The sequence below is a fragment of the Haliaeetus leucocephalus genome, unplaced genomic scaffold, assembly GCF_000737465.1.
Source record: "Haliaeetus leucocephalus isolate CR32 unplaced genomic scaffold, Haliaeetus_leucocephalus-4.0 Scaffold175, whole genome shotgun sequence".
In the NCBI taxonomy this organism is placed as follows: Eukaryota; Metazoa; Chordata; class Aves; order Accipitriformes; family Accipitridae; genus Haliaeetus; species Haliaeetus leucocephalus.
In genome coordinates this window covers 165,603-176,915 of record NW_010972611.1, presented here as the reverse complement: position 1 = coordinate 176,915, position 11,313 = coordinate 165,603, and the positions used below count along the sequence as shown (strand labels likewise).

Below are 11,313 nucleotides of genomic sequence, written 5' to 3'. Positions count from 1 at the left end.
CGCTGTCCGTGGTGCTGAGCGCGGCTCCGCCGCCCGGCCCGGCCAGGCCCGGCCCCGCCGCTCCGCCGGCGACCGTCGGGGCAACAAGTGACGGGTGCCGGGGCTCCGCACCGGGCCGGGGGACGCGGTTTCCCACCGCAGCCGGGCAAGCCGCCGCGGGGCCGGCCCGCACCGGTGCCTGGGGCCGCGCTGTCCCGGCCCCTTCCCCATCCTCGGGTTGGCCCGCTCCCGTCCCCACCGGGAGCACAGACAACTTTCTTCTGCCTCAGCCCCTCCCCGGGCCCTCGGGGCTCCCGCTGGGCCGGAGGCAGCCCAGCCGAGCCGGGGACCTCCGCTGACGCGGCCCTGGGCGTGTGAAGGAGGTGGCGGGGGGGCCTCTCTTTGCCTCCTCGCACAGCTTTTCCCCCCTCCCTTCTCCAGGCTGTTTTTAATTCCTGCGTCTGGCGAGGAGCTGCGCCGTCCCCGGAGGGACATGGGCCCCACGAGCTGTCCGCAGAGCCTGCCCAGCACGGGCTTCGTCTCCATAGCCCCGGGAGCTGCTGGGAGAGGGCAGGGCACCCAGCGAGGAGCCGGGCCTGGCTCACGGTGTCACCGGGATCACGGGGAGAGCTCAGGGATGGATGATGTGGGAGGAACTGGGTGTCACGGGGATGTTGAGTCATATAGGGTGAGCTTTCTCTACGGGGAATGAAGCTGCCAGGCAGTCATCTCCTGCAGCAAGCTGTGACACGGCTGATGTCCCCAGCCTGGTGAAGCACCCTGGAGTGGGGCCGGCACCTGCCGCAGGTCCCCGGCACCCATAGCCAGCTCCCCTTTCCACTGGGCCCTGACCTCCCATGCACGCCAGCTCCCCTGCACTGCTCCAGCATGACACCAAGGGCTGTGAAGCCCTTAGAGCCCTTTTCCCAGGGAAGTCGCCCCAAAGTTTGTGAGCCTGAGCTTGGCAGGAGCAGTTTGCACAGTCAGTGACATGAAGCGAGCTGGCAGGTAGACAGCCAGTAGGATTACACCGGTGCTTATCACATTATAAGGATACATAAAGGCCGTTGAGATCAGGGCCCTGTGCATTCAGCTTGACACAGAATAAAGGACAGGGCCTGTCCTGAAGAGCTTAAGCCTAAATCTGAATCAAGAGCTCCCAGCAGGTTCAGGGGGCAGGCAGTTTCCCTGCTCAGTGTGTGGTGTTTCTTGGGGCACAGCGTGGGGGTGCAGGAGACAATTGCTCAGCCAGGTCAGGCCCCTTCTGCCTCACCTGCCCCAGCAAACCTCGGCCATGGGCGGGAAGGCGTTAATTTGTGCGAGGCTCCTCAGCCCTGGGGGAGCTCCCCAGGGAATTGGTGCCCCCCTCCCTGCCAGGCTCTGGTGCTCTCTCGATGGAGGAGCCTCACATGGTGCCACGACTGCTCCTCCTCCCTCCTCCTCCCTGCCACCTGCAGAAAGGCCAGTGCCTGTGCCCCACCGAGGACACAGGGTATGAAACACCCACAGGCTTCTTGTCACGTGCAAAGGCCGGTTTGGATCCATGAGGCACTAAGAATTGCGCTGAGGTCACCTTTGGAGATTCAGGTCTCTACCCACAACTAGGGCTGGGGCTAACAGGGGCACCTGAAGGTGGGAACTGGACTTGCTTTTCCAGGCGCCTATAAAGACTTTTGAGTGAGGAGCCCAGGAGTCCACCAAGCTGTCGCAGGAGCTGTCACAAGCCTTGTGAAGAAAGGCGTTACGTGCGTTTGTGTGAAGAATGAGAACATCCCAGCCATATTTGCATGTGAATGGGGATGCTGAATTTCATGGCATAACCAAACGCTGATCAACTGCTGCCCCATGTCTCTTGGCTTTTCCTCCAAAGCCTCTGAGCTTGTCCACTCTCAGAGAAAGGAGGTGGATTAGGGGGTCCTGCAGGCCCAGAGCTGTGTAGCTCCTGCCCAGTGCTCGTGAGCAGCCCCTTTGGGGTTAGACGCGTTCCTTCCACCTTCCCCGCAGTGATGGCACTTGTCTGTCCTTGCTTGGCTGCTGCCTGGCTCACCCATGCTACAATCCCGACAGCCTCCCTGGGCCCCAAGTCCCTTGCTGCCTAAGGAGCTCGGCACTCGGTTTGCATAACCAGCAAAGCTTATTCTAAATCCCGCTAAGCCAGCCTAGGTGGTGGTGGTGAGTCTGCAGGGATGACAGGGAGCTCCAGGGAGCAAAGCCCATGTCCTCCTTGAGTGTTCCACAGGGCAGATGTAAAGTTTGGGGCAGGGGCGTACATGTGCATGCACTGTCATGCTGCAAGGAGAGGGAGGAGCAACAGCCAAGGTCCTTGAGTGACAGCCTCTGTTCCTACACACACAGGGTGATGTTTGCTCCCCCAGACCCTTGGCCCTGCTCTGCCTTAAGAGCCGGTGCAAAATTGCTCCTCTCCGCACACATGTACTTCCATGTGTCCCAGCCAAGCAGCAGGGTGTTAGTCATGTGCGTAGGCAGGCACATGTGCATGTGTCCTCAGCGCCTGTCTCTCCACCATGTGTTGAACTCTCTTAACTTTGAACCTCAGTTTGCTTTCTAACCAGCTGTGCGCTGCCTCTTCCCACTTCTCCCTGCCCTGCTCTGTCCCCTGCGCTCCCTCCCTGCAGGTTTTACTGGGACCTCATCATGCTGCTCTTGATGGTGGGGAATTTGATCATCCTGCCCGTGGGCATCACCTTCTTCAAGGATGAGAACACCCCTCCCTGGATCGTTTTCAATGTGCTTTCGGACACTTTCTTCTTGGCTGACCTGGTGCTGAACTTCCGGACAGGCATTGTGGTGGAGGACAACACGGAGATCATCCTTGACCCTCACACCATCAAAATGAAGTACTTGAAGAGCTGGTTCCTGGTTGACTTCATCTCTTCCATCCCAGTTGACTACATTTTCCTCATCGTTGACCTGGAGACTCAGGTGGATTCTGATGTCTACAAGACAGCCCGGGCCTTGCGCATTGTCCGCTTCACCAAGATCCTCAGCCTGCTGCGCCTGCTGCGCCTCTCACGCCTCATCCGCTACATCCACCAGTGGGAGGAGGTGAGAACCCCTTGGGGGGTCCAAGGCCCCTGGTCAGGGTCTTGGGCCAGATCAGGGATCCCCGGCTGTGGGGTACGGCTGGCTGGAGGGCAGGGGTTCAGAGGGCCATTCTGGGAAAAGAGTTTCTCTGTAGCTCCACTCCTGCCTCTTTCCCAGATCTTCCATATGACATATGACCTGGCCAGTGCTGTGGTGAGGATCTTCAACCTCATCGGCATGATGCTGCTGCTGTGTCATTGGGATGGCTGCCTCCAGTTCCTGGTGCCCATGCTGCAAGACTTCCCTGAGGACTGCTGGGTGTCCATCAACCACATGGTGGTGAGTGCCCTGGGCAGGGGCAATACTGGCCATACATCTACCAGGGGGAGGAGAGGATTTGGTCATATATCTCGTATGCTAAGGCTGGAGCTGCCTGGATCCACGTGCTGTGTAGCAGCATCTCTCTGGTCACAGCCTTGGAACAGCAGTGAGATGGGGTAGAGGGAATCTATGCATCACCTTCCCATCTCAGCCCACCTTGGCTGCTGCTGGAGTCAGAGCACCCTAGGGAATCCCTCACACCCTGCCCAGAAGGGAACAGGGCAGTGGGGCTCCTGCCTCTTCCCCAGAGCAGGGGCTGGTGCAGGGTCAGGGCTTCGCACAGTCCCCAGTGCCTCCTCCTGGAGCAGATCTCTGCCCTTTGGACTTGGACACATCAGAAACCTTTTTTCGCTGGGGCTTTGGACTCCCTGGCTCGGGGAGGGGGGACTGGAGGGTTCAGCCCAGCAGCTCCTTCCGACAGACCCCCCAGCGCCGCTGTTCCCTCATCTGCAGAATGACTCCTGGGGGAAGCAGTACTCACATGCCCTGTTCAAGGCCATGAGCCACATGCTCTGCATCGGCTATGGCCAGCAGGCACCTGAGGGCATGACCGACGTCTGGCTTACGATGCTGAGCATGATCGTGGGGGCCACCTGCTATGCCATGTTCATCGGCCATGCCACTGCCCTCATCCAGTCGCTGGACTCGTCCCGGCGCCAGTACCAGGAGAAGGTCAGTGGGGTGGGGTTGTGAGTGCCTGAGTACTGGGGGAAGATGCCCTGGCATGAGTGGGTCCAGCTCCAGAACCAGCCCAGTGTGGGCTGCCCTGCCCTGCAGATTCCTGCCCTGATGTCTACCCTTGCCACTCACCTGGGGGGTGTGGGAGGCAGGGTCAGGCTACCCATTTGGATAGAGACATGCCATTCATGATATTGGGGTTCACCCTAGCATAGTGAGATCCCATGCTGGCCTCTGCCCTGGGACCCTCTGCATCCTGAGTGCACAGGGGTCCCATCCTCTGCCCCGGACATGGCCTTTGGGACTGGGCCCTGGAGCAGGGGTGCCTGGATCCCAGCTCCAACAGCAGCTGCTTCTCACTGCCAAGAAGAGGGAAAGCGTTGACCAGTTGTGCCACCGGCCTCTGGTGTGGTACAGCTTGTTTCAGTGCAGTCCTGTGTGGCTCTGCCTTGTTCCCACAGTACAAGCAAGTGGAGCAGTACATGTCGTTCCACAAACTTCCTGGGGACACGCGCCAGCGGATCCACGAGTACTATGAGCACCGCTATCAGGGCAAGATGTTTGATGAGGAGAACATCCTGGGGGAACTCAGTGAGCCACTCAAAGAGGTATTGGCAGGCACCCCAGTGCTGGTGACTTGGGGGTGGGGCGGCGGTGCTTGCTGGGGTCAGGCTCGGCAAAGTCTCTGCTGACCTGCTCCTCACCCCACAGGAGATCATCAACTTCAACTGCCGCAACCTGGTGGCCAACATGCCCCTGTTTGCCAATGCGGACCCCAACTTTGTGACAGCCATGCTTACCAAGCTGCGCTTTGAGGTCTTCCAGCCCGGGGACTTCATCATCCGCGAGGGCACTGTGGGCAAAAAGATGTACTTCATCCAGCACGGGGTGGTCAGCATCCTCACCAAGGGCAACAAGGAGACAAAGCTGTCTGATGGCTCCTACTTTGGGGGTGAGGCTGGGCTGGGGGACCTGGAGAGCAGAGGGGAGTGAGAACTGCCAGGAGGCAGGAGCTGGGGCATCCCTGCTGTTTCTGCCCATCCCCTTTTGCCCAGTGCCAAAGACTTGGCATCCAGCTCACACTGGGCTCTGGGCCTTAGAAGTCCACCACCCCTGTTTTTATGGGGTACCTTGTCCAGCGTATTGAGTCAGAGCCCTGAACTCTGGCTGTCTTGGGCAGAGGGGCCATCCACTCACCTCACCTCTGGCCAGAGAGGAGGATGGTCTAGAGCAGAGCATCTGAGCCAGTTTACAGGCTACATGCACACATTTGGGAGGGAAAGGGGCCAGGCCATCACAGCAGCCATGCCCAGGGATGTCTCCATGGCTTGGGGAGGGAGGAAAAGGCTGTGCTTGGCTGAGGGCACAGCCGTGGCTGTCCAGACTCCCAGGTCTGTCCCTCCTCCTGGGTCATGCTCTGTTTCTGTGCAGGGTGTTGGAGTGCTAGGCAATCCCGTCCCTGCTCTGGCTGCCATTATCGGGGGAGGCTGTTGGGAAGGGGACGGATGGCTGCGTCATCCTGACACCCAAACCTGTCTCCTGCAGAAATCTGCCTTCTGACGAGGGGCAGGCGGACGGCCAGTGTGCGAGCTGACACCTACTGCCGCCTCTACTCCTTGTCGGTGGATAATTTCAATGAGGTGCTGGAGGAGTATCCCATGATGCGCAGGGCCTTCGAGACAGTGGCCATGGACCGGCTGGACCGCATAGGTGAGAAGCGGCCCCTGGGCCCAGCATGGCCGCCTCTGTGCCTGCTCCCAGGGGCCACAGCACCCTGGCCCCATGGGTGATGACATCACGGACCCCATGGATCACGGCATCCCAACCCCATGGGTGCCCAGCAATGAGGATAAGGGGGAGCACAGGGAAGGAGCTTGCCTCCAGGATCCCTCTCTCCTCCCAGGCAAGATCTGAGCAATGCTGTATGACAAGCTTCCCAGGGGGGCTGTCACCTGCCCCACACACATATTTGCACTGTCTGGCGCCCCCTCGCCTGCAGAGGACAAGCAAGACCACAGCCCCCAGCCCCCAGCCTGGAACCTTTGGAGCCAGGACTCCCCTGTTTTGTCCCTGCTTCACCCTCTGCCCCAGCCTGGACCCTCCCCAGGGTCTTGCTTCCCTTTGGCACACCACTGAGGTTTTACTGTCCCTTCCCCATGGCCACCCTGCCCTCCACAGTGTCCCCAAGAGCCAGCGTTCCCAGGGTCGGTGACACTGCTGCCTCCCACCCAGGGAAGAAGAACTCCATCTTGCTCCGCAAGCGAGCCGAGCACAGCGCCGGGCCCATAAACAATGAGATGATCCAGCAGATTGTGAAGCACGACCAGGACATGGCCCACAACATCCAGGACCTGCAGCAGATGGCAATGGGCCGGGAACTGAGTGGCAAGCCGGTGATCTGGGAGCCACTGGTGCATGCGCCCCTGCAGACAGCTGCCGCCACCACCAACGTGGCCATTGCCTTGACTCACCAGCACAGCCTGCAGGCCCACATCTTCCTGCCACCCTCCTCCATCTCCAGCCCACTCTCGCCTGAGGCCACCTTGCTCACGAAGCAGGTGCGCCGGTCCCAGCCCAGCCTGGGGGGCTCCCGGCCCTCCTCTGTGAGCTCTCCGTCAGGGGCGCAGTCCCACCTCCAGACGCCCGCTGCCGGTTCGCCTTCCTCCCCCATGGTCCAGTCCCAGGCACCCCTGGAGAGCGGGGGCCAGAGACCAAGCCATGGGGGGCAGCCCCTGCCACGCGCGGCGCAGAAGGGGGATCTGCCTGCGGCGGCCAAGCAGGCCCCAGCTGGCTCCCAGCCTCAGCTCTCCAAGTCCCGCGGCGCCTCGGTCTCCACCTCGCTGCTGCAGCAGGCAGCAGGGGCTCCGTCCCCCAGCTCAGAGCAGGTGCTGCCGGCGGGGAGAACGCTCCACTACAGCCTGTCCCGAGCCACCGGCTCCCACATCTCTCTTCTGATGCAGCCCCAGCAGCTGGTGAAGCACAGGAGCACCCAGGGCCTGCCGGTGGGGCGGCTCACCCAGGATGTCCGGCTCCTCTCCGCCTCCCAGCCCTCCCTTCCCAATAAAGTGGCCCAGCAAGCCGATGGGAGCTCCTTGCAGCAGGGCAGGAAATCTGTGGGGAACCTGGCCCGCAGATCCTCTCCCTCGGTAGCCGGACTCCTCGCCAAGCCATGTCCGGGGATCCCAGGCCAGCCAGCACACTCGCAGCAGATGCCTTCAGGATCGCTGGCTCAACCCAGCCGCTCCGTGGCGGGAGCATCCACCCCACAGTCCCCGGTCTCCGCATCCAGGCAGGCAGCAGGTCCCTCCTGCAAGGGCTCCGTGGCCTTCAGCCCCGAGGTGGAAACAGGGAAGCCCAAACTCCCGTCCAACATGTGAGTCCCCAGCGGCACCCATGCACAAGCAGGAGGGGTCCTGGCACCCTGGCGGCAGCGGCGGCGGGAGAGGCAGGGCACCTGGCGAAGGCCTCCAGCCCCGGCTCTGTTGGAGGGAAGACAAGGTGAGATGCAGCACCTGGGGCTGTGGACTGGCTGCTCCGGGCATGGGGGCATGGCAGGGACAGGTGTGGGGCAGCCCCAGAGCTGGCCCAGCTGGATGAGGAGGGGGCTCTGCTGACTGCCCCAAGGAGGGGACCCTGCCTGGGCTCTCCCCTCCTTGCTCCATCACCATCTGTCCTGAGTCCTGCCCTCCTCCTGGAGGCCACGGGATGGGTCAGAGCCCTTGCCCAAACTCTGGCCTCCCTGGTGAGCCCGGCTCCCCACAACTGCTGCTTGGGGGCCAGGGCCCCCCATGGCCTCTCCTCGGGGCCAGACCAGTGCTGGTGGCTGCTCCAGCAGCCGCCAGCACATGTCCGCCTTGATCCCCAAAAAGCTCTGCCCAGTGCCCTTGCTTTTTGGGAGAGGAGGGAGAGGCAGCCCCCCGGGGCCCATTGCCAAGGGCAGAGTGAGGGGGCTGGAGCCCACAGCAGGGTCTCCCTGGGCAGACAGAACGCAGGTACCCAGAGCCAGCGGGGGCCAGGTATCCCCTCCCTGAGGCCCTGGCAGGTCCCTTGGGGCACAGTGGCAGGACCTGGGGGTCCCAGGCAGGGTTCCCCTGGTGTGACGAGTGCCAGGTGTTGGAGCTGGAGGCAGATGGGTCTCCCACTGAGCAGCCCCCAGGTGCCTCTCCCCGGCTCAGGGGAGCATCTTGCCTCAGAGGTGCTAGGTCCCCGCGGGGTTGGGATGTGCTGCCAGGCAGGGCTCTGCCCCCACACCCAGGCGCTGCGGCATAGACCCATGCTCTGGCAAGGGGGCAGCCGGGGGAGACCCAGCTGCCTGCAGCTCCAGGAGGATGCTCAGAGGGGATAGCCCAGGGGCAACCCCGCTACCTGCGGCTGCTGGGAGGATGCTCAGCCTGAGCTGTGCTCCTCCCCTGCCCTGCACTCCGGTCTCATTTCCAGACTGCCTGGAGATGCCGGTCACCAGCATTACAGCGAGCGAAAGGGTGTCATGAAGAGATGCCAACCCTGGGCAGCACCTGGATGACGTGCAGGGCCATGGGGCTGCCTCCCCTTGCCCTCCTGGGTCTCTGTGCAGGAAGGCAGGGGCCCAGGGTCCCCGCAGCCGACCCACATTGCCCCTCCAGAGCCAGTAGTCAGCAATGTGTGTTCAAGTTGTGGCTCTGCCGAGCAGCTGAGCTCTGCTTACAGTGTCGCTTTGGGCCAACTGTGTTAACAGTCCTGGTTAGAGTAGTGTCCCCTCCTGACCCCGCCATGCTGCGCAAGCTGCTTCCCACTACTGGAGTCAGGAACCATGGCTTGTAGTCGTGCTCTGGGGCTTGGCTGCCGCTGAGCAGGGCCTGCCAGACCCCTGGTGCAGCAAGTGAGGGTCTTGTTCTACGCAATACTTCTCAAAGTGAGGTCTTCAGTTTTCCCCCCTCGTGTTTTGGGATGTCGGGACCAGTCCGGACTGCAGGGCTGCTTGGGGAGCCCAGCCTGCAGGGCACAGCAGCCCAGCAGGAATCCCTTCAGCGTGTCCATCGGACAGGATGTCCAGCACTGCCTTTTTTTCACGGACTTCAACTCCCCTTCCCCGCCCACCCCCATGTCCCGCTCCATCCCCATGGTTGGTGTCTCCCTGGCAGCCCCTCGGGAAGGGGTCTGCAGCCGGGCTGCATAGTCAGATGTTCCTGGGCTACGTTTACACTGCGTGATGTAGATGTTTTAGCAGTCATCCTAGGTGTCCCCTGCAGAGCATGCGGCCTGGCCCGGATGGCACCGAGCACAGCTCTGCTTCTGCCGGCTGCACCACCGGTGCACCCTCCCCACGCCGCAGCCCCGTGCTGGGAGCCAGAGCCACCTTGTGCTCCAGTCACCACCACAGTGGACCCTGGCCATGAGCTGCGTCAGCTCATTGCCCCAGCACCCCATCCTGGTGGGGAGGCAAGAGGGGCACCTGGAAGGGCGAGGGCTGGGGGTGCCGGCCGTGTGCACACGTGTCTCTGTGGCATGCGTGGGCGCAAGTCTAGCCACCAAAGACCATGATCCTTCACTCTTGCACTCACGGCAGTCAATGTACAGAGCTTGTAGTTTTCATATCGCAGAGAATTTAAAAGCATTTTTTTATTTTTGGTTGTTGTACATAATGGATTTAAATAATAAAGAGAGATTCTGAGCTGGTCTGGAGGAGCCTCCTTCGGCACCGTCCGCCGGCACCCCAAGCACCCTGCCTGCCGGGACAGGACAAGGGGAGATGCCAGAGTCCCCCTCCTACTTAAAAGCCAGATCTGATCCTGGCCCTCTGCAGAGCCAGGAGCAGCCATGGCATCCTTGGGTGCCCAGTGAAGGGCCTCTCCCCAGCCCTGCTGACCCAGGCAGCGCAGTGGGAGCCCAAAGGCAACAGGTCCCCTCCTGCCCACCCCCATCCCTTTGGGCCCCGGGGAGATTAATGTTTAATCTTTGGTTATTTTCCCCTCCCATCTCCTTTCCATCTATTAACATGGGAGGTGGGGGAGGTTTGATACTGCCTGATTGCAGAGCAGACTCTAGGTATTAACTAGATTAAACGAAGGTCACGCAGCGCGAGATGGGCTGGGGTGCCCGACCCACGGCAGCCGGGGCATTTGTGGCACACAGCCCCATGCAGCGGTGCCAGTGCACCCAGCACGGGTCTGCGGGCACAGCTTTGCTCTGACTGCACCCCTCCCTGTGCACCCCTCCTCAGCAGCTCCTGCCTCAGCACCCTGTTGCAGCACCATCAGCACGGCGCAGGCAGGACACCAGCACACGCGGCCGTCGCACAGTGCCCTGCTGGCTGTCCCCACAGCAGCTCTGCTGTGGGGCTGTGTCACAAGGGCAGCCCCTGCCCACACCCCTGCACCCAACAGCTGCCAGCAACCCTGCCGTCAGCAAGAGTTAAGCTCTGTGATACACGATGAGATCAGAGCTCATTAGTGGTTTCTTTCTAATTTGATTATTTCAGATTACACTGAAGCCAGCCTGATTAAGAGTGTGCATAGGCTAACGGCCCCCTGCCCCAGCATCCTGCTGGAAGGCCAGGCTGCGCTGCCAGTGCCCAGGCCTGGCTCTGCCCGGCCACTGAGCTGCTCCACAGAACACACCAAGGCTGCCTGAAGCAGAACGAGCATTTTCTTGGAAGTACAATTCCGGCCCGCGTTTCTCATGCCCAGCCAGGATTTACCCACCATCTGCAGGGCTGGGCTGCTCAGGCAGCCAACGCAGCTGGGGCTGGGGAGGAGGCGAAGGGACGCGCTGGCTCCCACCGTGTCCCAGGGCAAGGCAGAGCCCCGCTGCCTGCCCCGGGGGTAAGGGCAGAGCCCTGTGCAGCTGCCAGCAGCCCGGCCCCAGCTCTGCGAGGGCACCCGACCCCTTCCCCGGGGTGGGGTGGCTCAGCCCGGAGCCCCCGCGTTCCCGGCTGCGGCAACGGCGGGTGCAGGGGATTAGCAGGTAAGAAGGCAGAGATTAATTAAACCGGGGTTATCTGAGATTAGACGATTAGGGCGGATAAACGGGAGATTGCCAATCAGCGGCGCGGGCGCCGGGGCCGGGGCGGGGGGGGATGCCACCGCAGAGCTGAGCCCACCCAGCGTGTCTCCGGCCCGGGTGGGTGATGGCGGCGGGGATGACGGGAAGCCAGACCCTCCCCGCCCCGGTCCCCAGGCTCTCAGCCACAGAGGTGTCTGCATGGCATCCCACCACCCGACACCTGCACCCCCACACCTGCGCTGCACCCCC

At 62.0% G+C, this 11,313-nt stretch overlaps 1 protein-coding gene across 1 annotated transcript; it reads left to right on the top strand.

The window, feature by feature from the left end:
• The first annotated feature begins 1,373 nt into the window (after positions 1-1,373).
• HCN3 (hyperpolarization activated cyclic nucleotide-gated potassium channel 3) lies at positions 1,374-7,460 on the top strand. Its single transcript, XM_010564156.1, has 8 exons — positions 1,374-1,471; positions 2,616-3,045; positions 3,202-3,363; positions 3,859-4,077; positions 4,545-4,691; positions 4,795-5,035; positions 5,629-5,793; positions 6,316-7,460. Exons 1-8 carry the CDS (start codon positions 1,374-1,376, stop codon positions 7,458-7,460), a joined length of 2,607 nt encoding a protein of 868 aa, XP_010562458.1.
• Positions 7,461-11,313: the final 3,853 nt, after the last annotated feature.

Bases quoted from the DNA above. Each gene is read 5' to 3' on its own strand.
- HCN3 (XM_010564156.1), top strand. From the start codon at position 1,374: ATGGAGGAGCCTCACATGGTGCCACGACTGCTCCTCCTCCCTCCTCCT. The intron at 5,036-5,628 runs GTGAGGCTGGGC...TGTCTCCTGCAG, and splicing joins TGATGGCTCCTACTTTGGGG to AAATCTGCCTTCTGACGAGG. The intron at 5,794-6,315 runs GTGAGAAGCGGC...CCTCCCACCCAG, and splicing joins GGACCGGCTGGACCGCATAG to GGAAGAAGAACTCCATCTTG.